This window comes from Leptonotus elevatus, chromosome 10, assembly GCF_054856555.1.
Source record: "Leptonotus elevatus isolate MCC_2025b chromosome 10, RoL_Lele_1.0, whole genome shotgun sequence".
NCBI classification, from domain to species: domain Eukaryota; kingdom Metazoa; phylum Chordata; class Actinopteri; order Syngnathiformes; family Syngnathidae; genus Leptonotus; species Leptonotus elevatus.
In genome coordinates, this window is record NC_141248.1 from 14,684,066 (window position 1) to 14,707,819 (window position 23,754).

Consider the following 23,754-nt stretch of genomic DNA (forward strand, 5'->3'; position numbering starts at 1 on the left):
TTTACATTATTTGTTTTCCTTTAAATAGATGTCGTATTGCAAATACATTTATTTCTTTTAATAGCTAATCATCATCATCATCATAGCCTAAGGGCCAGGACTCCCTTGAAAAAAAGATCTGGGGATTTTCCTGGTTAAATAATGGTTAAAAAAAAATCAATGATTTGCATACATTGGTTTAAAATGCACTATTTGCAATAGTTTGTCAGGAACAGACTTATTTATTTTTTGCTAAATTTGGCCACTTAGCAGCATTTGAATGCTAGCGTTACATGCTAAAATGTCTACGGTGGTGGTTCGCACGGTGAGTTTTTCCAGTTCGGAATGAGTCCACTCAGTAAGACACTGTCTCTATTTTTATTTATTTTCACTTGCCTCACGAGTTTTAAAGACTATTAAAAAAAGTTGTTCCAGTATTTACTGCGATAATAGCGAAGGAAACTCACACGCTAGCAGCTGAACTAAGCTAAGCTAAATGGGCCTAATGGCAATTCCTAAATAACTTGGAAAATTCTCGCTCTATCTAATGACCTCAGTTCTTAATAAAACATTTTATATTTTCTCACAATTTTAAATGGTTCCCAGGAGTTATATAATTGCTCTGGCAAATACCCCAATGATCAAGAGTGATTACATTTACAGTATATAAATTGTTTATTTCTAATGTATTTTAATGATCATTTCTTGTTATTTAAATATATATATATATTTTTTGGTGAACGCTTTCTACTGAAACACCGAATTGCTTATTTGTTGTGGGTATTTAGTGTATGTTCTTAATCTAACGTTATCCCAGGAGAAATATTGTGTCCCTGAACTGGTGTATGACGGTGATGTGGCTGTACGTGCGGGTTGCCACCTGGAATTCGGTGACCTCCGGACTGTCCGGAACCTGAGATCCCTATAGGGGCACCACTATCCAGGTGTTTTCTCACTTGCCTTAGTTGCCTGGCAACCAGCAGAACATCCAGCCCCACAATAGGAGGACACTGGTCATCTGGATGTTCCAGGTAGTCCAACAATTTTCTATGTGTGAGTTTAAAACAGGTTCTATGATACTAACTATGCAGAAATGTGAGGAGGAGGAGGTGTTCCCGCTGGCGGTCCACTACCTGGACTCTGCCATGTTGTGCGAGACTCTAGGCTGGAACTTTTGGGTGTTGTTGTTGGTAAATATGTATCCAATGCACATACAGTATAGATGAGCCTTCAATGTTTTGGGAATGTGTGAGGAAGCCAAAGTACTTGGAGGAAAAACCAAGCATGGGGGGAAACATGCAAACTCCACACCAGAGCTGAGAACTATTGTAACCACACTCTTAAAAAAACAAAAAACAAAAAAAACATGACCTGTTTTCACCAAAATGCCAGCTAGATGGTTCACTCAAAGTGTTTCCCAACTTGTCACAGGGATCAGAAGGTTAATAGGACAAAACAGCAGAAAAACATATTTGAGCTGCACAAACATTCTCCAGTGTTGTTTTTTCTTCTTGATAAACTGGATCATTTATCTCTTCAACTCCTTAAAAGGCTCTCTTAAATAACACCCTTTGGTTAAACAGGCCACAACAGGCATTTATTTTAGTGGGCAGCACTTAAATTGTGAAGCACTGCTAATCAAACAATTAAACATAGCAAATTCTCTAGACGTTATCAACAAGTGCAGTATAACTTGGTCCTGCATGGGATTCTTGAGCGAAATGTGCGTGTGTGTTCCAGCAGTTCGAGGTGTCAGTGGTGTCCAAGTGGAGTCTGGCCTCCGTGCTCCCCTCTGACTTCCTGCAGCCGATTCTTTATGCGCCCAGCACCTTTCCCAACGTGCGCCGACACGTCCACTCCTACGTCGCACTGGCAGCCATCGGTGAGTTGCATAACAAAGTTACATAAAATCCGGCAAATGTCAATATGAATTGTGTGCTGATCAGACCACAGTGCCAAATAATATTTTTGCTTTATTATTGTTTGACATTTCACCTCTTGCGTTTGAACACATTTTATCATTACATCCTGCAAGTATATCTTAATCTCCCTTTGTTTTTCCGCTTACTTTGATAAATATTTAACTTTGTGGAAGGGTGGATTATGCCCTCATTTGAAGTAAGGTTGACTACGACTAGACCCCCCCCCCCCCCCAAAAAAAAGAGCACTAACTAGCTGCAGCTGTCTCGAAACACTGCTGCCGGAGTTCTAATCAGGGCTAACTGTGCCCATAACGCCAGTGCCAAGTTACTAAATCAATTTAAAAATAATGCTACAAGTCTACAAAGTACATAATACTTGAGGCCCAGGGTTCCTTGCTGATATGTTGTATTATTATAAACCAAGCAGATACTACTAGGTCAGCCAGAGTTCTGGTTACCATTTGCGTGACATAAGCTGGGCCGCTCAGTGGTCAAACAGATTCATCATTGCCTCATTGTAACTTTCAAGGATAGTATAAGGATAGCTTCAAAAAAAATAAATACAATAAAATAAAAACCACTTCACTGTGTTGCCCTGCATTAGCTCCACAGTCTCCACTTCAAATTAAAGATAGGCCAATTATCGGCCAACCCGGTTATCAGTATCGGTATCGGGTATCGGGTTATCTGCCTTTTTTATTCAAATCTTCAGTTAACTTTATGGGAACACTGGGAAGTCTTTGCATCTTTTATTTTGTTTAAAAATTAAAACAAAGACACGGGAATGTTTAAAACTTTTAGTTATTTTGAAAATTTGGAAACACTTAATTAGAGTAGAAAATTATAGGGAGCTACGGTGTTTATTTATTTATTTGGTTTGTCTTCATTTAAACTTTTATAACTTAGTTACCATGGGAGCTCCCTGAACTTTTTGTTAGAATTTTAAAACAAAGATGTCTATTATCTAAGAGTAAAAAAAAAACGTCAACATTTTACAAGTCTGAATAGTTGTTTAATAAAAAATATACTTGAAGACATTTCACCAAAGTTAGGAGTTACATTTATTTATTTATTTATTTTTTGACGGCAATATTTGTTTCCCTTTTACTGAAAATGAATATCAACTCAGAATATTTGCTGTCGCTATTCTAGACTACGAATCATTATCGATATCGGCCTTGAAAAAAATATGTCCATCTCTGCTATCTGTTATATAAGCTGCTTATATTTGCTAAATGTAGAAAATGTAATTCCGAAATGTGTGGCACAAATCCAGTCTGAAAAGTATTGGTGAAAGGCTTGCTTAGAAGATGATAAACAAATGGTAAAATCAAACGGCTATTGTAAAGATATGTTTGGGCACATTGTTACATAGACGAGCTTTAAAATTTCACGACAGTCACATGATGACGTCATTACATTGTTAGCGTAACTCATTCCGATTGATGCGCCTAATTAGGCGTGGTTCCCACAGCTAATGAGATACAAGTATTTAGAAGTAAATAGTCAGCCGCCCTAAACCAACCAAAGCAGCGTGGGCCATGGCGAGCTACATACATACCATATAAGCGAATAAGATATGGACTCGGGGTCATCTGAATGTGCCTGAACGGCAAACTAAACATTGGTTAATGGGTACTGTAGTGGGGAAAATATTAAAAGCTTGCGCAAAATATACAGAATTTTAAAATCCATAATAAAAAAAAAATCTCTATTCATGTGATTTTTCTTTTTTTATTACACTAAAAGTTGCTATCCACATATCTTCGTGGCACATTTTGTGTATATTTTGTCTCTAAAACTATACTTTTTTGTTGATCATTACAATTTAGACCACTCTGCCTTGGCAGAGGTTATGTGCTCTCCCTGTCATCGTCGTCATTCTGTGGAAATTAAGTGACTTTCACCATTGGGAACAGTGGACACAATACAGCTCGCTATAAGTTTGATTCTGTTGTGTCAGCAGTTCATTTAGGAGACAGAGAGCTGAGTTTGTGTAATTCAGTATTGTGTGCAGTGAATGACCACCATCCCCCCTATTCAGTCCACGCTTCTCACGAATCTCTGTGGTGCTGCCCCAGGCGGGTCGACAACTCCCAGCGTTAGACCCTCTGTGAAATGGAAAACCCAACAAAAAGTTATGACAACTCCCGACCCCCTGACACTGCGACCCATTCACAGAGGTGTGCGAGTAAGGGGTTGAATGGTCGACTTTTGGGTGTCTCGGACCTTCTCCTTCCCGAGGCGTTGAAGGTTATGTGTCAGATTGGCATGTTTTTAGCAAATGACAGCTTTTAAAGTGCTTCCTTTTGTCCATCAGGGTGTGTCCACAATAGCAGCATCTGTCATATTTATCTGCCCTCCTCTTCTTACTGCTCTGGATGTTATATATGGAAATGCAAGAGATTTAAATGCAAGGTTGAATAAGGGACTGGCGTAACCTTAATTCAAATTTTTGATTTGTACTAACATGGAAATAACATATCGCCCACCGTGAAAAGTGAGCATATTGTCATGAATATATGCATACACATATGAGGAACTTAGTGCGACAGTAATGAATATCCGGGTAGTGCAATAATGACAGAAAATGAAACTTATAAAATATGAAAAGAAAAAGAAATACTAATGGGCTGATAGACTTATTTTGCCCCTATTTAACCTATGTGCAACTTTAAACCGATGCTTTAAATGAATGAGTTCCTGACCAGAAGAACAATGAAAATGTTTTCATTTTATCTGTTAAAGAATGAATAATAAGCCAGTTGTTGTTATTATTTAAACACATGCAAAACAAAAGGACTTCCGCGTTTCGAATTGTACTTCTGCATTCTTGAATTTGACTTCCGTATTTTCTACCTCGAGAAAATGTCTATCAATATAGTATGTAAGGCTTCTATCATTTTGTTCATATTTTTGTATTTGTTTTACTGACATTGATTTTATGTAACCAGTTTTATTAAAATATTGCTTAATACTTTCATTTACTGAGTTCTCTTATGTTATGTACAGTATATATATTTTTTCATTTATTCCCAGAATTGAAGTCTCATGATTTTTGCCGTCCGCTATTACTCAAATCTGTCTCAACTCGTCTGACTCACTGCTCAAGTTTCTGGCCAATCTACTGGCCATTGACCTGGTAAGGTGTTTGTTTGTTTGCTCACGTCAGTTTCACTTTCAACGACAGTAGAAACTCGTTTTTCGTCATTTCTCCTTTCCAAAAAGAGCGACTGAAACCAAACTGTGCAATGAAATCAAAACACTCTTGTTTTTTTTTTTTAATATTTGGTTGATTTGAGCTTTATCCTCATTATCACTCATTGTTGATCTTTTACTACACTGAGCAGATTTTTTTTATGTGTCATGTTAAATTCACCCATAAGGAATAGCTTGAACAAAAAAGAAAAGAAAATTAGGGCTCAAGTCAACCAATCACGGCTCAGCTTCAAAAACTAGGTGAGCTCTGATTGGTCTTTACCCTGAGCAACTGTGATGTCATTTTCAGTCAACAGTAAGTGGCAAAATGGCCACCCCCTGAGATGGATAAAAAAGGTTGCATTTTGCTGCTTAACTCATATTGCACAAATGCAATATTAATCAGAATACTGTGCTTAGACTAGTGGGGCAACATAGACTATATTATTGTAAAGATTTTTTTTGTGTTGACTTACCATTCATAACTTTTCATATTGTATCAAGAATATACAGGGTTCTCTTCTGGGAGCGCCACCGCAATACAAAGGCTTAATGTAAGCAGATGTACCAAAATTGGGACACAATAAAAGCATTGAAAACCTAATTGTAGAAAAGCTAGGCAATGCAAAAACTGAGATTCCTCTGTACATCCTTTATAGCAGATCTTTTCATTCATGAGTCTTGCTCAAGCAGACCGATAGGCAATGTAAAATTGACCCCTGCTCATGTTGTCCGTGGCCTGCTGTTGAACTTTTGCGTTTCACCTCGGCCACAGGGATCCATCCTCTTCTGCTTCAGAGTGCAATGGAGCTCATCCTGCCTTCCCCTTTCCAAACCACTGTTTGCAGATCAGAGGTCAGTCAGACTCCCGCTGATGTTGACCATCTTTTATTGACGTCAGTGACGCCTGGCTAAAGCCAGCTGGAAACTCCTCCCTGCCACCACAGGGAAGTGTGAATGCAGCGCGTTTTTGCTCACACAACAACTTATTCATAGCGTGCTGATCACTTGCGTGGGTGATGCAATGTTTTCCATTTTCGAATGATCATCCTGTTAAGATTGTTTTTAGGAATTTTGTTATTGCAGAAGCTTCCAAACACTAAGTCATTGTTGCACATTTACCGTACGTTGGTTAGCCTTTCTTACGTCACACCAAACTGGAGTCAAAGCTCATAGTTTTAAATGTTTTTTTTTAATATTGCATGAAAACATGTTTGAAATCTTTAAAGTGTTTGTTTTTATCTTCATTGTTACTATAAGTGTGTTGAACTATCACATAAAAGGACTGTGATATAAATGACTCACATGAGGCAGCACTTAGGTACTTTTTTTTTTTTTTAATGATTCCAGTCACAAGTGTCATACAAGACAATAACTTTGGCACATGGAAAAAAACAAACTGAAGTTTGCAACAAAAGGTATTGAAATACCGAAAGGCACATGAAATGATGCCCAAAAATTCTTGAAATGACAAGAACTAGCTGAAATGTTGACAATTTCAGCTTTGCGTTTACTGTACACACATTCACATCTGCTTTACATTCCTGATGAGCTTCAGTTTGTCAAAGAAAAACCTGAAACGCATACATTGCTATATCAACATTCCAGTTTCAGGAGAGGTTTGCAGTTCTGGATTTTTAATTTTTTTTTTTTTTACATGCAATCAATAATCTAATTTCACCCCCATTTATCAGCTATCATGTTACAACTTTTTACTATTATTGTCAGGAAATCCAGTGTGAAATAAGAGACATAAAAATGTCTTCTTTTTTTTTAACCACCATTAAATGTCATGGAATAAAAACAAAATATACTCTTATCTGTCAAATATGTTTTACCAGTAGCATAATGCAGCATGGACATGACTGCTCACTATTTGTAAACAGCATTTACATGTAAGCTATAATAGAATGAATACAACTTTTTATCTGGCTTTAGCAAATTTCCCGTAGTATTCCCAAATAAAATAGAAGGCCTGAGCAATAAACCCAAATACACCCAAGCACCGTGAGCCATCATTTATTTCAGCAGTTACACATTAACGTTCCGCTAATAAACCTCATTGTTTACTTCAAACAAATGCTGCTGTTTTTCCTGGATTGTGACTGGAAAACCTCATCTGTTCAAAGCCAGTGGCTACCTGTGCACGTGCACGTGCACTAGTGTAGATTTGGGTGTAACAGCAGGTTCAACAGGTTACGCTTGTTACGCGTCAGTGTGTCAAGTTGTTATTCATACTATCATCCAAACGTGGACTGCATCATTTCAAAAGAAAACATTTATTGTAAATAATGTGTCCTGAGCATTTGCACAATCTTAAAGAGGAAGTCAACCGTAAACATTTCTTGACAATAATATGGTATTTTGGTTAATATTGCGTTAATGGAATATGAGTTTAAGCAGCAAAATCTAGCCGTTTTTATCAATATCAGAAGGCGGCCATTTTGCCACTTGCTGTCGAGTGAAAATGACACCACAATTGCTCAGGTCTCAGGTGACAACCAATCACAGCTCATCTTCAGAAAACATGTGAGCTGTGATTATTCGTTGCCTGAGCCCTGAGTAACTGTGATGTCATCTTCAGTCGACAGCAAGTGGAAAAATGGCCGCTTCCTGAGATGGATAAAAACAGCAGGAATTTGCTGCTTAACTCATATTCCACAAATGTAATATTAATCAGAATGTCATGCTAAGACTAGTATTATTGTCAAAATTGTTTTAAGGTTGACTTCCCCAAGACGAAAAGGATCCACTAGTGTGAATAAGAGCGCTCTTCTTTGGCATCATGAAATGTTGAAGTTTGTTTGCATCATAAAATGCTGTAAAAGCCGCAACAAGTAAGAGAGAGGCAGTACTCAAGTTGAACCTGGCTGACAATGACATTGCATGATAAAAGTGCCGTTAAGCCATAAATACTTAAGCGTCTGGGTGGGGGGAGGGAGGTGGTGGACTAAGGTTTTAGAATAGGAACAAGGGCCCCCAAATGACTGCTGTCCTATTTAAAAAAAAAAAAAAAAAACATTCAAGGTGTTTTTGGTTTTAGGATGACTTTTTTGAAAGTTTGAGCACTCAACCTTGCCTTTTTACATTTTTAAGTATCGCTCCCTTCTTCCCTTCTTTGGTGTGTGAAATTCCTGATGTTGGCCACTAAGATGACGTGCGCTTGCTGATATGTTGTCAGAATGTGCTTTGGCGTAGGATGGCGACAGCGTCTTCGTAATGCTCAGCTTGGAGCTGGGCTGTGAATCCTCAAGGCCTGCTTGTAAGCCTCGGTGACATTATCGCAGTCGGTAATGGAGAAGGCGCTGTCGGCCACTCCGGCTTCATAACAGTTCCACTGCCTCTGCAGCCCATCTCCAAGAATACCGTCTTCTTGAATGTCCAGCAGGTTGTCAGCGGACACGCACCCTCTCATGGTGGGCCTTCCCGCTTTCTCTGGGCGCGCTGGGAGTCCGACACAGTCTGGAAGATCCAGCTGGTCAAACGATTCCGAGGACAAAATGCTGTCCTCGCTGATGGCGCCGCTTGATCTCACCCTGGCGCCCCTGCTGGGTAGTGAAACTGTCAGCTGATCCAGTGAGCCAAACTCCTGCATCCCACCTGAGGAGAACTTCCCATTTCGCTTGAGGATGCCTTTTCTGTGGGTTGCCGCTGAAGGGCACGTTTTAGATTGTAGGACCCAGCCAGAGTCGCTGTTGTCAGGAGAGGACGAGTAGTAGCCCGATTCCAGCTCGGTGGGCTTCTTTAGGATACCTTTGCGAGGTAGCATTGCAGCGGACGGGTCACTGGCTGCAGTGGACAAACCCAAAATGTTCTGCTGCTGCTCCGCTGAACCGTCAACAGGAGCCTCGCTCATCGCCTTCTGTTTCACACTGTTCCTCCTTTTTAAAATGCCTTTGGAAGGCCGAGCGTCAGCACCCCCTTCGTGGACGGGCTGGGAGACATTATTCTCCTTCCGTGACCTACGCAGAGAGCGTTGGCGCACGACAACAGCCCCGCCGCTAGCTTGCAAGCGGAGCAGGCAGCGCATCTTGGAGCCGTTCTCCAGCAAAGGCCTTGACGTACGCCGCAGCCAGCTGGCGACGCTGGCCAGCCCGGCCGGGTGCTGCGTGGGCGAAGGGGTCGTCGACGCCGTCTCCTCAACTTGGCTGGCCTTTGTCTCAATTAGGAGGGCCTGCTGGTAACCCCAGTTAAGCCACCAGTGTCCCGCTATCTCCTCAATTGTGGCTCTGCGGTCAGGGTTTACCATTAGCATCCAACGAATGAGACCACACGCATCTGATTGGTAGCAAGAGCAAAAAAAGAACATTTATGGTTATATATATATATATATATAAATAAATATAACTAAGGAGATTTTCACTTTTAAAGGGGAAGTCAACCATAAACATTTCTTGACAATAATACATTATTTGTGACCTCATTCGTCTAAACATCAATATTACATTTGCGGAATATGAGTTACGCAGCAAAATCCAGCTGATTTTATCCATCTCAAGGGGCGGCCATATTGCCACTTGCTGTCGACTTAAGATGACATCACAGTTGCTCAGGGCTCAGGTAACGACCAATCACAGCTCACCTGTTTTCTGAAGCTGAGCTGTGATTGGTTGTTACCTGAGACCAAAGCACCTTTGATGTCATTTTCACTCGACAGCAAAAGGCAAAATGGCCGCCTTCTGATATTGATACAAATTGCCGGATTTAGCTGCTTTAACTCATATTCCACTAATTCAATATTAACCGGAATTCCGTATTTAGACTAGTGGGGCTGGATAGAACATATAATTGTCAAGAATTTTGGGGGGGTTGACTTCCCCTCTAATACACATCTGGATACTATACAGGTAATATTAATACCTTATTTGGGCATTATATTTTGTGTTTCAGGCCTGATGTCACAAAATGAACCCAAAACCCAAATTTTCCCTTCAATGTGAGCTTTTGTGACACTCGTCCAGGTCCAGGACCTTTTTTTGACACATTACATTCACAAAAATTATATTCAAATCAGATTACATATGCGTGGTTTCCAACCAAAATGTATAGAACAACATCTATGGCACTTAAAATATGATCACATAACCTCCCTGTCTTAGGTACAGTAGTAGCAATGATTTCTCCTCACTGTAAAGAAACACTCACCAGAGGGTTTATTTGGTTTCCGGTAATTTCCGGTGCTGATCTGCTGGACGAGTGCCTTGTGGTTGTTCCCATCAAATGGCATGGTGCCGTGAACCATAGTATACAACAGCACCCCAAGAGACCACGTGTCCACCTCCGGCCCACGGTACGGCCGACCGTTTACAATCTCCGGGGATGCGTACAACGGGCTGCCGCAGTATGTCTGTAGGTACTCATCGCCGTGATAAAGGTTTGACAGGCCAAAGTCCGCAATCTGTAACCAAAGTGTGAGGTAGATACATTTCACTTTCAGTGCCTTTCTAACTTGAACATACCAAATACACTGGACAAACCTATTGCGACACCTTCCTCTCAGATATCTAATCAAGACAATTTGGCGAGTGCGCTTTTTACAGTTCCCCCATTGAATACCACAAGGGCTGTAAAAGCATGCTTGGATGATTTTGTGCCCAAACACCTTTGGGATGAACTAGAACAGAAAACGTGAGACGGGTCCTCAACATAAATGACCTCTGACCTCACAGCATGAACGGAGAAAAAAATCCCCACAAACACACTTGCCGTTTACAGATATATTTTCTTTCATGTTCAAGTGTAATGACCAAGTGTCCCAATACTTTTGTCCGTTTAACGTTGATCATTTAAAACCAATTACATAAAAATAACAAGTCTTAGACACAGCTGTATAATCAATTACAGAGAGCTGTATACCTTGACGTTGCCATTGCCATCTAGTAAAATATTCTCCAATTTCAGATCCCGGTGAACTATTCCATTCTGGAAGAAGAAGAAGAAGAAGAAGAAATAAATACATATCACTTATTTTCCACAACATTTTACCTGTGAACTTCCACACATGACAATCCTCACTTTATAGTAGGATTGCCTACACGACATAAAAGGATTATTTCCCCCCAGGTTGGAACACATTCTTTCTTCTTCTTCCTGGTGCATGAGCTATGGTTCATTGTCCTTAGCTCTGCAGGGGGCATACCTTCCACTAATGTTTGCCTTTTAAAAAATGCAGGTCATCTGCTCCTTAAAAAAGGAATGGACGCTTGTGGCCAGGGAACATGCTCCGTGAGGTGTAATGTGAATTTGATATAAAGATCTATTGTCTGCATTTTGTTAATGATTCAAAGTTGGGCAAAAATATATCCAACCTTTTACAATTGCCCTTTATATCAGGGACCAATAAAACAAAACAGGTGGTTGACATGGAACACGATGGGGGTAATATACTCTGTGAATATGATCTACATCTAAAGCACCTCCGCTGAAGCTTTAGCTTTTGGCCTGCTGGAGTGGGCCGATGGTGTGCGAGTGTGCTTGTCTCTGTTCCATCACGCCCTCATTAGTGACCGTGAATGTGTGTGTTGGGACGGCTGGCCTTCAGCCCCGACGCCGCCTCCCTCTCTCTCTCTGCAGGCTGTGTTCATTTTCCTCTGCATTGTTCTCCCAGCATCCCCGTTCCAATCAGCCAGTTGACAGTTAATAACGGTCATTATGCAACAGCGGGAGGTTCTGCTGCCCTGGAAGCAACACGAGCTGAGCAACTGGTCCGAGGGGAGCTCTATGTCATTCGTGTTCACGGAGCTTCCATGAGGAAGCGCTTGAAAGGGATATGGGGAAATGCAAACGCCTGCAAAGTCCAGCTATCGTTAAACATGTAGTCTGTCTAATTTAGTGGATGCACGCATCAGATCTCAATTTAAATGCGTCCTTACCTGATGGCAGTAGTGCACGGCGGACACAATCTGTCTGAAGAAGTGCCTCGACTCCCTCTCGGAGATCTGCCTTCTGTCGCAGATGTAGTCGTACAAGTCCCCCTGGCTGGCATACTCCATCACGATCACAATTTTGTCCTTGTTCTCAAATACTGAAAAAAACAGATGGAACCATTTAAGGCAAATAGTAGGGGTGTGCCAAAAAATCGATTCCCATAAGAATCGCGATTCTCATTTAGTACGATTCAGAATCGATTTTAAATCGATTTTATTTAAATTATTTTATACTGTCTTCCCTTTGTTTGTGTGTGCCTTTATTGGGAGCGCTGTTCATGTTGTACCCGATTTGGCCACTTAGGGGCAGTGTGGTTCCACGCGGTCTGATACACTGTTAATTTGTAGCCACATTAGAGAGTAGAAGGAAAAAGTCACGATCAAGTTATTCCAATAAAAGTTGTTGTTTTTTGCAGCGTGGAGCCGTGCTTTTGAGTGATAAAAGAGCCACGAGTAGCGCATTAATTTGCATTAGCGAGTCAGACTGGAGTAGATCATTACGATTCCTTGAACATCTATAAATTGAAGCAAAAATCATTGTTAATCAAATCATTTTTAGACTTGTCTATAGCTCCGGAATCTGTCTTTTGGATTCAAGTTTGTGAAAATGTTTTTAAAATGACAAAACACACAAATTTACAACTTATCCAATATAAAATTATTCACAGAACATACATTACTCAATATATGATGAAGAAAATGGGACTCTCAGACTCCGACATTTGTCTCCAGTGTTTACAAAACACTACAGACACTTATTTTCATGCTTTATGGTTATGTACTCCGGTTATGTGTTTCTGGACTAAAGTCTTAGAAAAACTTTCCGCTGTCTTGGACTGTAGGATACCGTTTTCTCCAAACTTGTGTTTGCTAGGTGACTTAACAACAATTGACTTACCACATAAACAATTTCAATCTATACTTGTAGCCCTTACTATCGCAAAAAAAACAATTCTTGTTAACTGGAAAAATAAACAAACTTTGAATATCGACCAATGGTCTAACCTCCTCATAAATCATATTTTAATGGAAAAAATATCTGCCTCAAATAAAAACCAAATGTCAAAATTTAAAGAAACATGGTCTACGTATATAGAATTTTTTAACCTAAACTTGGATTTTAATTCTGCCTGTTAGCGAGAGCCACAGCAGCGTTATAACTGGCATTGATGTTTCTGTATTAGGCAATTTGTAACTAATGGTTGTGTTTCCATAGTCAGGAACCCGGCTGCTGCCAGCGGGATCGAGCGGATTCACCTCCGATGGGCACCAGGGGTTGATATTCGGATTCACGGCATGCCAGTGGGTTAATTCTGTGGGTGCTGTCCCCCCTGGCGGGGAGTGGGCGGGTCTGCCCCTCTGTTGGCTGCTGGGTGGCGGCTGCGTCTTGGCCGTTCCCTGGGTCTCTTGGGGGGTGCTGCGTTGCGGGGCTTTCCCTGGTGTCGGGGGCGGCGCCGTTCCGGCGCGGTCCGTCGCTCTGGGCCCGGCGACGCGGTTCGGGGCCTGTGGGCCGCCGGGGTGCCCGGTGGTTCCCTCTCCCCTCCCCCTTCCTCCCCCTTGCTGCCTCTCCCTCCTCGCCTCTCCCCGCCCGTCCTCCGCCTCCCTGTCCCCTCTCCCTCGTCGCCCTTCCTCCTCCTCTCCCCCTCTCCTTGCGTCCCTGCCGCTGCCCCCTGCCCTTCTTGTCGTCCCCTTCCCTCCTCCCTTCCCCTTCCCCGGTACGCCTTCCTTCCCCTCCCCTGGGCCGGGGGCTCCATCCATGGCCCGGGTCTCGGTGCTATGGGGGCCGGCGGGGGTGGCTGGGGTTTGGTGTCGTGCCCGCCCCGCTCCGGTGGGCGTCCTGACACCTCGGGCGGGACCCAGTATCCGGGGGGCGAGCCCTATCGCCCCGCCGGACGGGTCCCATATGCCCGCCGGGGTCCTGGTGGGGTGGGTGGGGGCTTGGTGGGCCGGTGCGCCTCCTGCCCCCGCCCGGTTGGGGGGGGCCCCGCTGGTCACACCTCTTAACTCACTACACTAGGTTTGCACAATACACTTTTATAGACATATAGGGCACATAACACACTTTGGGGGGTGGGGTAGGGTGGAAACACCGTCTTCACCCTACAACTCCCCTCCAATTTTAATACACCACACAACTTGTGGGTGGGGGGGGGGGCTTGGGGGCTTGTGGGGGTGCCATCGGTTGGGGGCCGCAGTATAGAGCAGTGCTGCGGTCCCCTGTCCGTGTCGCCACCCGCCCCCCCCCCCCCCCGCCCTATCTATTTTTTTTAATGCACCACATACACTCAGCAACATGCTTGGGTGGCGGGTGGATCGGAGCGTGGGAATATCATTTCCATCGGCTCCGGTTCACCTGCTCCTAATTTTAATGCACCACACACACACACTTGTATATACACTGGGTGGGGTCACATTCACGGTTTAGGGGTAGAGTTCGCCAGTCCGCGAGCTGGCGGACTCAGTAACAGGGGTTAATTTTCACAAAGAACGCTGGGGTGACGACCGGGGCCTTCCCCCGCTGGGCCTGGGGTTCGGGGGTGTCGGCCGCCCTCCGGTGCCCCCATCTCCCCCTTCTGCCCCCGGTGTTCCGTCCTTCCACACGGCGGGGGGTGGGGTGGGCGCGGCTGCCCTCTCCGCTCCGCTGTCCGGCCCCTCTTCGGCGCCGGTGCCTGGGTGCGGGTGGTCCCCGGGGGCTGGGGGTTGGGGGGCTGCCGGTTGGTCGGGGTGGGGTCGGGGGGGGGGGGCGGCTTTGTTGGGGGGGGGGGGGCGGTGGTGGGGGTTGCGGGGTGGGGGGGTGCTGGGGGTGGGGGGTGTCTGGGGGATTGGGGGCATGGGGGCGGCTGGGGCTGGGTTGGGGTGGGTGGCGGGGGGTGGTGGGGGCGGGGGGTGGTGGGGGGGCGGGGGTTGGGGGCCGGTGGGGTGCCTGGTGGGCCTGCAGTGCCCCGTCCTGCTGCGTTGGGCCGGGGGCGCGGGCCGTGTTGGGGCGGGGGGCGCTCCTGCTCCTGGGTTTGCTCTCCGGCCGGTGGCCCTGGTGGGGCCCGGGGGTCGTCCTTTGGCGCTGCCGCGGCCTGGGGGGCCCTGAGGTGTTGCGCTTGCTCTGTTCCGGCGGGGGTCGACGGCTCCCCTCTTTGGTGGAGATTTTCATGCATGCCAGATCCACCACACCAGCATCTACCGAAACTCAGACACAATCTGTTTCCTCCTCAGGTTATTGAATCGGTGGAGGCTGGTGTCTCGGATCTCACGCGGCTTCGTCTGTCCTTCCTTCCTTTTCTCGGTCTCTCCGTTGGTCTCTTGAGGCCTCCCTGACTTTATGTTTTTTGGATTTGTTGGGGTCTGGATGTTTCTTGGGCTGGGGAGGAGTTCTGGTGGGGGGTGTCTGGTCGGTGCTGGATTTCACCTTCCTTGGTTTTCTTCGGTCCCCTCGGGTCTCCTGGTGTTCGATTTAGGTGAACGGTATAAGATTTTTTTTTCTAATAGGTTTTCTGGTGAGCTAACAAACACACGCACGCACGCACGCACACACACATACTCACCCACACACACAAAAAAAAAAAAAAAAAAGTATGTATGTATGTATGTATATATGTATATATGTATGTATATATGTGTATATATATATATATGTATATTTAAAAAAAAAAAAAAAAAAAAAAAAAAAAAAAAAAAGAGCAATGATGATGACATTTCCGAATGAACAATACTGAGCTCTTAAAAAAAAGAAAAAAAAAAAAAAAAAAAAAAAAAAAAAAAAAAAAAAAAGTTAATCAAATCATTTTGAAAAAATAAATAAATAATCACCCGTAATCGAAAATCGATCACGCACGCACACACACGCACGCACACACACATACTCACCCACACACACAAAAAAAAAAAAAATGTATGTATGTATATATGTATATATGTATGTATATATGTGTATATATATATATATATATATATTTAAAAAAAAAAAAAAAAAAAAAAAAAGAGCAATGATGATGACATTTCCGAATGAACAATACTGAGCTAAAAAAAAAAAAAAAAAAAAAAAAAAAAAAAAAAAAAAGAAGAAGAAAAAAAAAAAAAAATCGATCCTGAATCGAATCGCACACCCAAAAATCGGAATAGAATCGTGAGACATTCAACGATTCCCACCTCTAGCAAATAGTAATGTGAACTGTACTGAGCGACTACACAATCTAATGAGATCCAACACAGATGGATCAAATGTATAAAATTTCTCATTTGATTGACATTAGCCTTATTTGCGTTCTTTCGTCCTTGTGATATTGTGAAACATCAGTCACAGTGCAAGTACTGTTCTAATTGAAAAGCACTGTGGTCCCTCACTACTTCGCGGTTCACTTATTGCGGATTCTCTCTATCGCTGATTCTTATTTGGGTGCGTTTATGCTGCTATTTTTGTCCTTTTTTTGTAATATTTAATTAAGTAAATAAAAACGGCTCTATCTTTCATTCAACACAATCAATTACATTTTTAAACCAAATATTGAATATTTGGTCAATTAAGAAACATCACTGGTGAGCTTTTTTTTTTTTTTTAAGAACAGACCACAGTTGTTACTCGTACATAATAGCACCCACACAGTAAGGCCAATGCGTGTACTGCGTCTCATCCCCCACCCTCCCATGCACTGCAGGAGAAGTAGAAAAACAAGTTAATTGAAGGCAATTAACTTCAACAAGGCCGCATGTTTACGCAACTCCTCAAGAAGAGCCCATTATGGTGACAGACAGTATTAGGTTTTTTAACGACCTCTACTCTAATTTACCAATGGCGGGTGGGCGTGGAACATATCACCCACCATACGCATAAACCATACCTGGATGTTGTTCTCATCTGCTATCTTAAACCAAGGATGCATTGATTGATGACTTCTGAAGAATTGACTAGGACATTTTCCCAAGAGGCATTTCCCGCTGCTATCAAAACGACTGAGGAGCAGACTCGCGTTGTCGTTTTACGGAAATGTCACTGTGCTGAGACTACTCACGACTACAGTCAGAGAGCTATTCATGTAACAATGCTAACGGTAGCATTGCTACCACCTACAGGACTGGAGGGGAATAGTACTGCCTGACTGTTATGGTTACGATTGTTCAGCCCATTTGTGGAGGTCTGCTTTTATAAGCGATGGGATTAATTCACACGAGCAAGTCTCAAGTAAATCCTAAATTAAGTCTCAAGTCCTGCAGCATTTGGTCTACAAAAAGACAGAAGACCGATAAGATAAGATATGATTATTATTGGCCTGTTCATCTAAGCTAGCAAGTTAGCAAGTTAAGCAGATGTTGAGTCTCAAGTCTTTTAGTTTTTATGAAGTTTTGTGGTCTTCCGTCTTACACGGGCAAAACTAATTGGGATCAATCCTACGCATAGTGACAAGTGGGCATTGAGGCAATCTCGATTTGGGGCGCTTGGAAGACACAAGGCCATGTGCGCCGCCCACAACACTGCTGTTGTGATGCAACATGGAGTCAGCACTTATGTAATTGAGCATCGGTTTCCACAAAAGACTTGCGTGAGCACACTCCGAATACAAACAATCAAGAGACTCCGGTCGACAGCTCTGTTTACGGGTATCACGTTCCGATCTTCACGTGCGCGGCCTAACAAAAGGAGCTTCGTTCAAAAAAACAAAAACAAAAAACAACTACCGCGCCGTGCACATACCTTCATATATGGTGATGATGTGCGGGTGACACAGAGATGACATGATCTCGATTTCTCGGCGGATGTGGACCAGGTCTTGCTCATCCTTGATTTTCTCCTTTCTGATGGACTTAATGGCAACCTTTAAAAAGAAACGGAATATATAACATGTTTGAGGCGGACACTAACAGTCTTTCTAATGAGTAATTGGCCATCTAGTAAATGAATCATACAATACAGAGACAAAGATTATCTTCAGACCAGAGGAACACGGTCGGTTTACAGCTAATCCCCCTCATGAGAACGATTCAAAAGGGAATTAAATAACTTTATTACCAAAACGGACAAGAACAGTTCTTGATGTTTAAAGCTGCTGTGGTAATGATGCACCAAGTACTGTTCTCTTCAAACATTCCTGTGACAAGTCCTAAATCAGGTCTTTAAAATAAAAGGCCCTTGACGAGCCTTTATCCATGTGTTGGATCTGGGATGCCGGGAATTCCTCGCCGCTCAGCCTCAAGGTTAAGAAGCGTCATCGCGAGGCACCAGATGGTGTTTGGGGGTAGCCGTCTCATTTGCGAAGCCTCCGGGCGGACAAAGTGGAGATTTGTCACGTCGGTTTCACCCGGCCGTGAATCAGCGTCTGGTCTGGGTGCGCGGTGTGGCTCACGCCGCTCAGACTCCCTTTCCTGACTTGTGTGAACTCGGGTTTCCTGCGTTTGTTTGAATAGCCGTCAGATGAGGCCGCTGGACTCATGATGACTTCACACCCCCGTGAGGTTATCCCAGTGTGTGTGCCCTTTGTCACTGTCAGTTTGGTCTACGCACTCGGCACCCACAGCCGAAAAATCTTTGGGCTCCAGTACAAACACAACCAGAATGCGACTGCAACACCACCCAGAAAGCAGAATAACAACAATCAATGCGTGCCACCCTTGACCTTATTAGGACGGTTGTTTGGCTTGGCGTTTGCAGCTTTACACAATTATTAAAGAGATACAGTACAGGTAATACGTTTTAAAAGGGAAGTCAAATTTAAACATTTCTTGACAAAAATATATTTGACCTCACCTCACTAGTCTAAACATGATATTCTGATTAATATTACTTTTGTGGAATATGGGTTATGCAGCAAAATCCAGCCGTTCTTATCCATCTAAGCGGGCGGCCATTTTGCCACTTGCTGTCGACTGAAGATGACATCATAGTTGGTCAGGGCTCAGGCAACGACCAATCACAGCTCACCTGTTTTCTGAAGCGGAGTTGTAATTGGTTGTTACCTGAGACCTGAGCAACTGTGATGTCATTTTCACTCAAGTGGCAAAATGGCCGCCAGAAATGGATCAAAACGGCTGGATTTTGCTGCTTGACTCATATTTCACTAACACAACAGTAACCAAAAATATTTAGACTAGTGCTGCATAGAACATATTATTGTGAAGACATTTTTTGGGGGGTTGACTTCCCTTTTTGCCACTTGCTATCGACTGAAAATGACATCATGCATGCTCAAGAAACATGTAACGACCAATCACGGCTCACCTGTTTTCTGGGTTTGGTCATGTGACTTTTGCAAACTCCGCCATGAGTGGTCGTTATTTGTTTCCTGAGCGCGTGCGATGTCATCTTCAGTGGACAGAAAGTTGCCCAATGTGTTTTTAAAGGTATTAATTGTAGATGAAGCATAATGAAGTTATATTAATTATAGATAAAATATCGTCTCACTGCTGAAAATGACTAAATGAGTCAAATATCCCTTTATTTTTTGGGGACTTTTTTCCAATTAGCTAAGAGATGCACTCTAATTTGGCTTTTTTAAGTGACTTTTTTCAACGCAATATAGGGCATTTTCCTTAATTTCGCCAAAAATTTTAGGTATTGAACTTTTGTGACGTCAAAATAAATGTTGTCGGCATACTTATTATTGCCGTCGTCTAAGTATTAGAGCATTATCACTTCCATGATCCATCTACTACAGTGCTTGTCCATATATATTTTTGTGACATCTGTTTTGTTCGATAAAGGTTGAGGAAAACTGAACTAGTAGGGTTTAGCTTTTGGAGCTTCTGATTACTGGTGTGGGGTTATGCACTCAGATGACGAGTGTGTTTTCAGATCAAAGTGGCAGTCTGAATGCAAAAATGAAGCTGTAGCGCTTCTGCCCAATTAGTAGTAGGGCAGGTAAATAATAACAAAGCAGAGGAATGTTGTATTTACAACTATGCTAAAGGCTATTTAGGCAAGACTTTGCTTGAAGCACATTTAGAGCGGCCAGTTGCTAGACCTTATCAGTATTATGACAGCAGGCTCAGCAAGACGTCGGCAGGGGTGATTCTCAGACACCAATTCACATCCTGCGGTGTGTGCGTGCGTGCGGTGACACGACTCAACAACATGTAGTGACGTGGCGTGCGCAGGTGCAATGAGGGAAATTCCATCTTTGATTGCACTTTCACGCTAAAAAAACTCATAACAATGATTTGAACGTTGCTGATAAACTAGACGTTGGACACTCCCACAAAACATTTAAGTCATGAATTTGATCTAGAGAGTCAGTCTGGGAAAAAAGGCAGGGGTGGAAAACCCTTCGCATTCCAGCCGTAGCTAGGAGGGAGAGATCAGCAAACTGAAAAGGTGGAGACAAAAGGCTCTGGAAATGGAAGATGCACTGACATTGTTGCACATTTGCGCAACCCAGAGCAGGGCTGCCATAGCAAGAAAGAAAAAACACACACACAAGGAAATCAAACAAAAAAAAAAGAACTGAAGTTTTTAAGAACCCAAAAACATTTATCGGAAAAAGGCTCATAGCAAAAATTGTGAAGTGACATAGTTATTCATTATTTACCTTTTTTTTTAATCATTATTATTATTTATTTTTTTCACGTAACCAATGAGAAACAAGTGGCTAATCAAACAATATCATAAGACAGAATGCTGAAAAATTCCACATAAATGGTCCGGGGAATTTGACAAATCATCAAGTCAATCATCAACAACAATTTTAAAGATTGCGCAATACATTTTCAGTTTGATTAGCCACTTTCATTGGTCCTTGGTTAAATGACCTGCCATGTTTACAGTACCTGAAAATAAATTAAAGAAGGTAAATGACAAAGACTTTGGTAAAGCTCTTAAAATTTTAACAACAGTGGTGCCTTTAGGCAAATTTAATTATCTTTCCCCATTGAAGTGAATAGAAGTGCCATTATTCCGTTCCAATCTCCGCAAAAAACAACAAAAGTTAAGCTTAGTAAAATTTACTTTCTAAAAATAATCATAAGAGAATGTAAAGATTTAATCAGTTTTTGCATCATGTTTTAATGCTTCAATTCAATTGATGGTGCTGCTCCTTGTGGTGTGCCCACATTAGCCACTAAGGAGCAGTATAGTACAGTCATACAAAAAACAACTAACGAGTTACCTAGTGTAATATTTGTTGAGTGTTTTAATTTTTTTTTTTTTTACAGAGGATAAACAATATATATTTTGAATGTTTGTGCGCAAATCAAACAATCTGCAAAACGTCTAAAAAAAGACAGTCCTCCCATCTCAAGGCGCCACTGTACTTTCCGATTAACTTAAATTGTGCTTTTGTTATTTCACCAAACTTCTCAGTGATGTGATATTTACATCTGCAAAGAAATAAATTCACCTCTTAATTTCTTTTAAGTGCCTCACTCGCCCAAATGCCTTTCCCGCATGATTACAAGCCACTGGGAGGTTTAAAAGTAAGAAAGTTTTGTGGGCATTGACAGTTTTACAAGGTGCATTCAATCTCTTTTGGTGTAGTCTTTTGTGATACCAGCACATTCTTCACACGTTTCAGAGTCCGCTGCTAAGATCGAGGACAAGAATTGCCTTCAGATTGTGACAGAGTGGAAAGAATCGCAGATCAGCTGCCCAAACAGCCACAACATTCACAAAATACGCTCTTTGAGTGGATTTGTGTAGAAAGGGTAAAATTTGTGACTTTATCTCCAACATAGTCCACATAGAAGTATCTTAGTGCAAAACATCTGCTCCACAAAATATAACTTTTTTTTGTTTCTGAACAGGTGGCCAAGGGGGCAAGAAGCTCTCAATATACATTTAAGATTATTACATTAAACTTAAGATAACAAGTTATGACCTTTAGTTAGTTAGACCTTACCAGTCTGCCTGATCTCTCTTTCGCTTTCTTCACTTTGCCATATGTCCCCTTCCCGAGCGTCTCAAGGAACTCGTAGCGGTGTTTCAGGTTATGTTTGTGGTGATGTCGCTTCACGGCTTGCTTCTTCACCTGGACAGGCGGAAGCGGAGCTTGCACTTCGGCTGAAAGACTCTCGACTGGCGGCCAAGAGCTCGACGAGAGCCGGCCAACGCTGGAGCCCTCCTCCATCCTGACCTGCAGTGCAGTGGTTCTTTTTTTCTTTTCTTTTTCGGGGTAACTTTTAAACGCGAAGACAGCAGGTATCGCGCTCTGACAGCGTTCCTTCTAAAGGATCTGCGGATGTGTCCCCTTTTTCAAGTCCGTCAGCAGGACGCCAGGAGCTGCTTGAAGACAAGCGTGGAGGCAGAAAAGTGAAACTTGGAAGCGGAGAGGCAACCACCAACAGGTACACCACGGCCGGTTGGGAGGTGCGTGCTTTTTCATGACACGTCATAGAAGCGGGGGGCGGGGTTAGGTGCGAGAAGAAGCGCTTGATTGTTATACCAGGCAATGCCGATTGAGAATTGAAACCCATTAAAAAGATTTCATTTTACTCGGTGTTAGTTGTTGATTTTTGTTTTTGTCCTATATATATATTTTTTTTTTGCATACAATTCCCAGCTTCCTCGAGTGACGTATTATAAATGGCACATCATTCTAGCCTTTGATTTATTTATTTTTAATTTACCACCAGGGTGCGTGGAGGTTCAATTCAAGCGAACGGATACTATTGCGGCAAACAAACAGGTTAAAAAACAATCATGTTTGTTTTGGATGTTATTGCGAATGGGAGTTAATAAAAACGTGTGGAAAAAAGTTAGGTTGTAGCACAGAATTAACTAGCAACACTCTGTAAAGCTTGCATGTCTTGCATGGAAGAAAATAATAACTTACATTAAATCAATGTGATATACAGTGGTTCTCAAAAACTTTCTCAATTCCTTAGCATATATAAGGGATACCCCCCCCCTCTCACACACATACACACACAAACACACACAATAAATAAATAAATATTGCGTTCACTATTCAGTGTGAAAATAAGCAATCGCAGCACTAGTGTCATTGCAATAACTATCCACAAGAGTGCACCATCTAGTCATCGCGTCCAAACATTTATCTCCATGGATTAAAAACAACAACAAAAACATTACAGGGTGAGCGGTGCTTGCTCTTTGAAACACACAAAAAGTAACTGTATCATGATAACTATATCTGTGAACCGTGAATCTATTATCGATCGCCTTTCTATTTCTCATCCCGATAATGATAAACGCATGTCATTTATTTGATCTAATTTCAGCATTTAATCTACTTTCTAATTTAAATCTCTATTTGATCTCACAAAAGAGGAACTCGTGCATGGAGTGGAACCCTACTCACAATTTTGTTTTAAATTTGCGAACAGTACAATTTCTTGAATATAACGTAATTAGTTTTGGGCCCACAACGTAACTAATTACGACTGTCTTTCTACTAGCACAATCAAATGATAATTTCATAGCTGTGCAGTAGTTAAATGCTGTACTGAGCTCATGCATTGTGTGACAATGGTTACTACTTTTCTATTGCACATTAATGTACATGTATGTGTTATTCAAATTTTAATAACACATTTATGAATTCTAATTAAATAGTTACATACACATTTTTTTGTAATATTAACACTGGAACAAAGCATGTACACTATCGCTCAAACGTTTGCACAAAATTTCTTATTCTCTTGAATAAGAAGCTGTGTCCAAACCTTTGATTGATAGTGTATGTATTTAATCCAAATTAGAATCAAATAAATAAATAAACAAATAAATACAGAGTGTTAGCCAAAATGGAATAACACATGTACTTCTATTTCTAATTGAACAATTAAATACATAC

General features: G+C 42.2%; 2 protein-coding genes across 3 annotated transcripts; one reads left to right on the top strand and one right to left on the bottom strand.

Annotated features, from left to right (window-relative positions):
* Positions 1 to 91: 91 nt before the first annotated feature.
* On the top strand, positions 92 to 11,895 carry ccnd3 (cyclin D3). 2 transcript variants are annotated; one of them, XM_086087721.1, is made up of 4 exons: positions 92 to 304; positions 1,723 to 1,861; positions 5,875 to 5,954; positions 11,001 to 11,895. In XM_086087721.1, the coding sequence occupies exons 1-4, from the start codon at positions 260 to 262 to the stop codon at positions 11,088 to 11,090; spliced, it is 354 nt and encodes a 117-aa protein (XP_085943847.1). In that variant the 5' UTR covers positions 92 to 259; the 3' UTR covers positions 11,091 to 11,895. The 2 variants fall into 2 exon arrangements, with proteins under 2 accessions (XP_085943847.1, XP_085943848.1); XM_086087722.1 differs by lacking the exons at positions 5,875 to 5,954; positions 11,001 to 11,895 and adding an exon at positions 3,946 to 4,884.
* nuak2 (NUAK family, SNF1-like kinase, 2) lies at positions 6,433 to 22,298 on the bottom strand. The gene is made up of 6 exons (XM_086087720.1): positions 21,838 to 22,298; positions 17,706 to 17,826; positions 11,972 to 12,123; positions 10,956 to 11,021; positions 10,245 to 10,497; positions 6,433 to 9,377 (listed from the first exon to the last, which is right to left on the bottom strand). Exons 1-6 carry the CDS (start codon positions 22,063 to 22,065, stop codon positions 8,323 to 8,325), a joined length of 1,875 nt encoding a protein of 624 aa, XP_085943846.1. The 5' UTR covers positions 22,066 to 22,298; the 3' UTR covers positions 6,433 to 8,322.
* Positions 22,299 to 23,754: the final 1,456 nt, after the last annotated feature.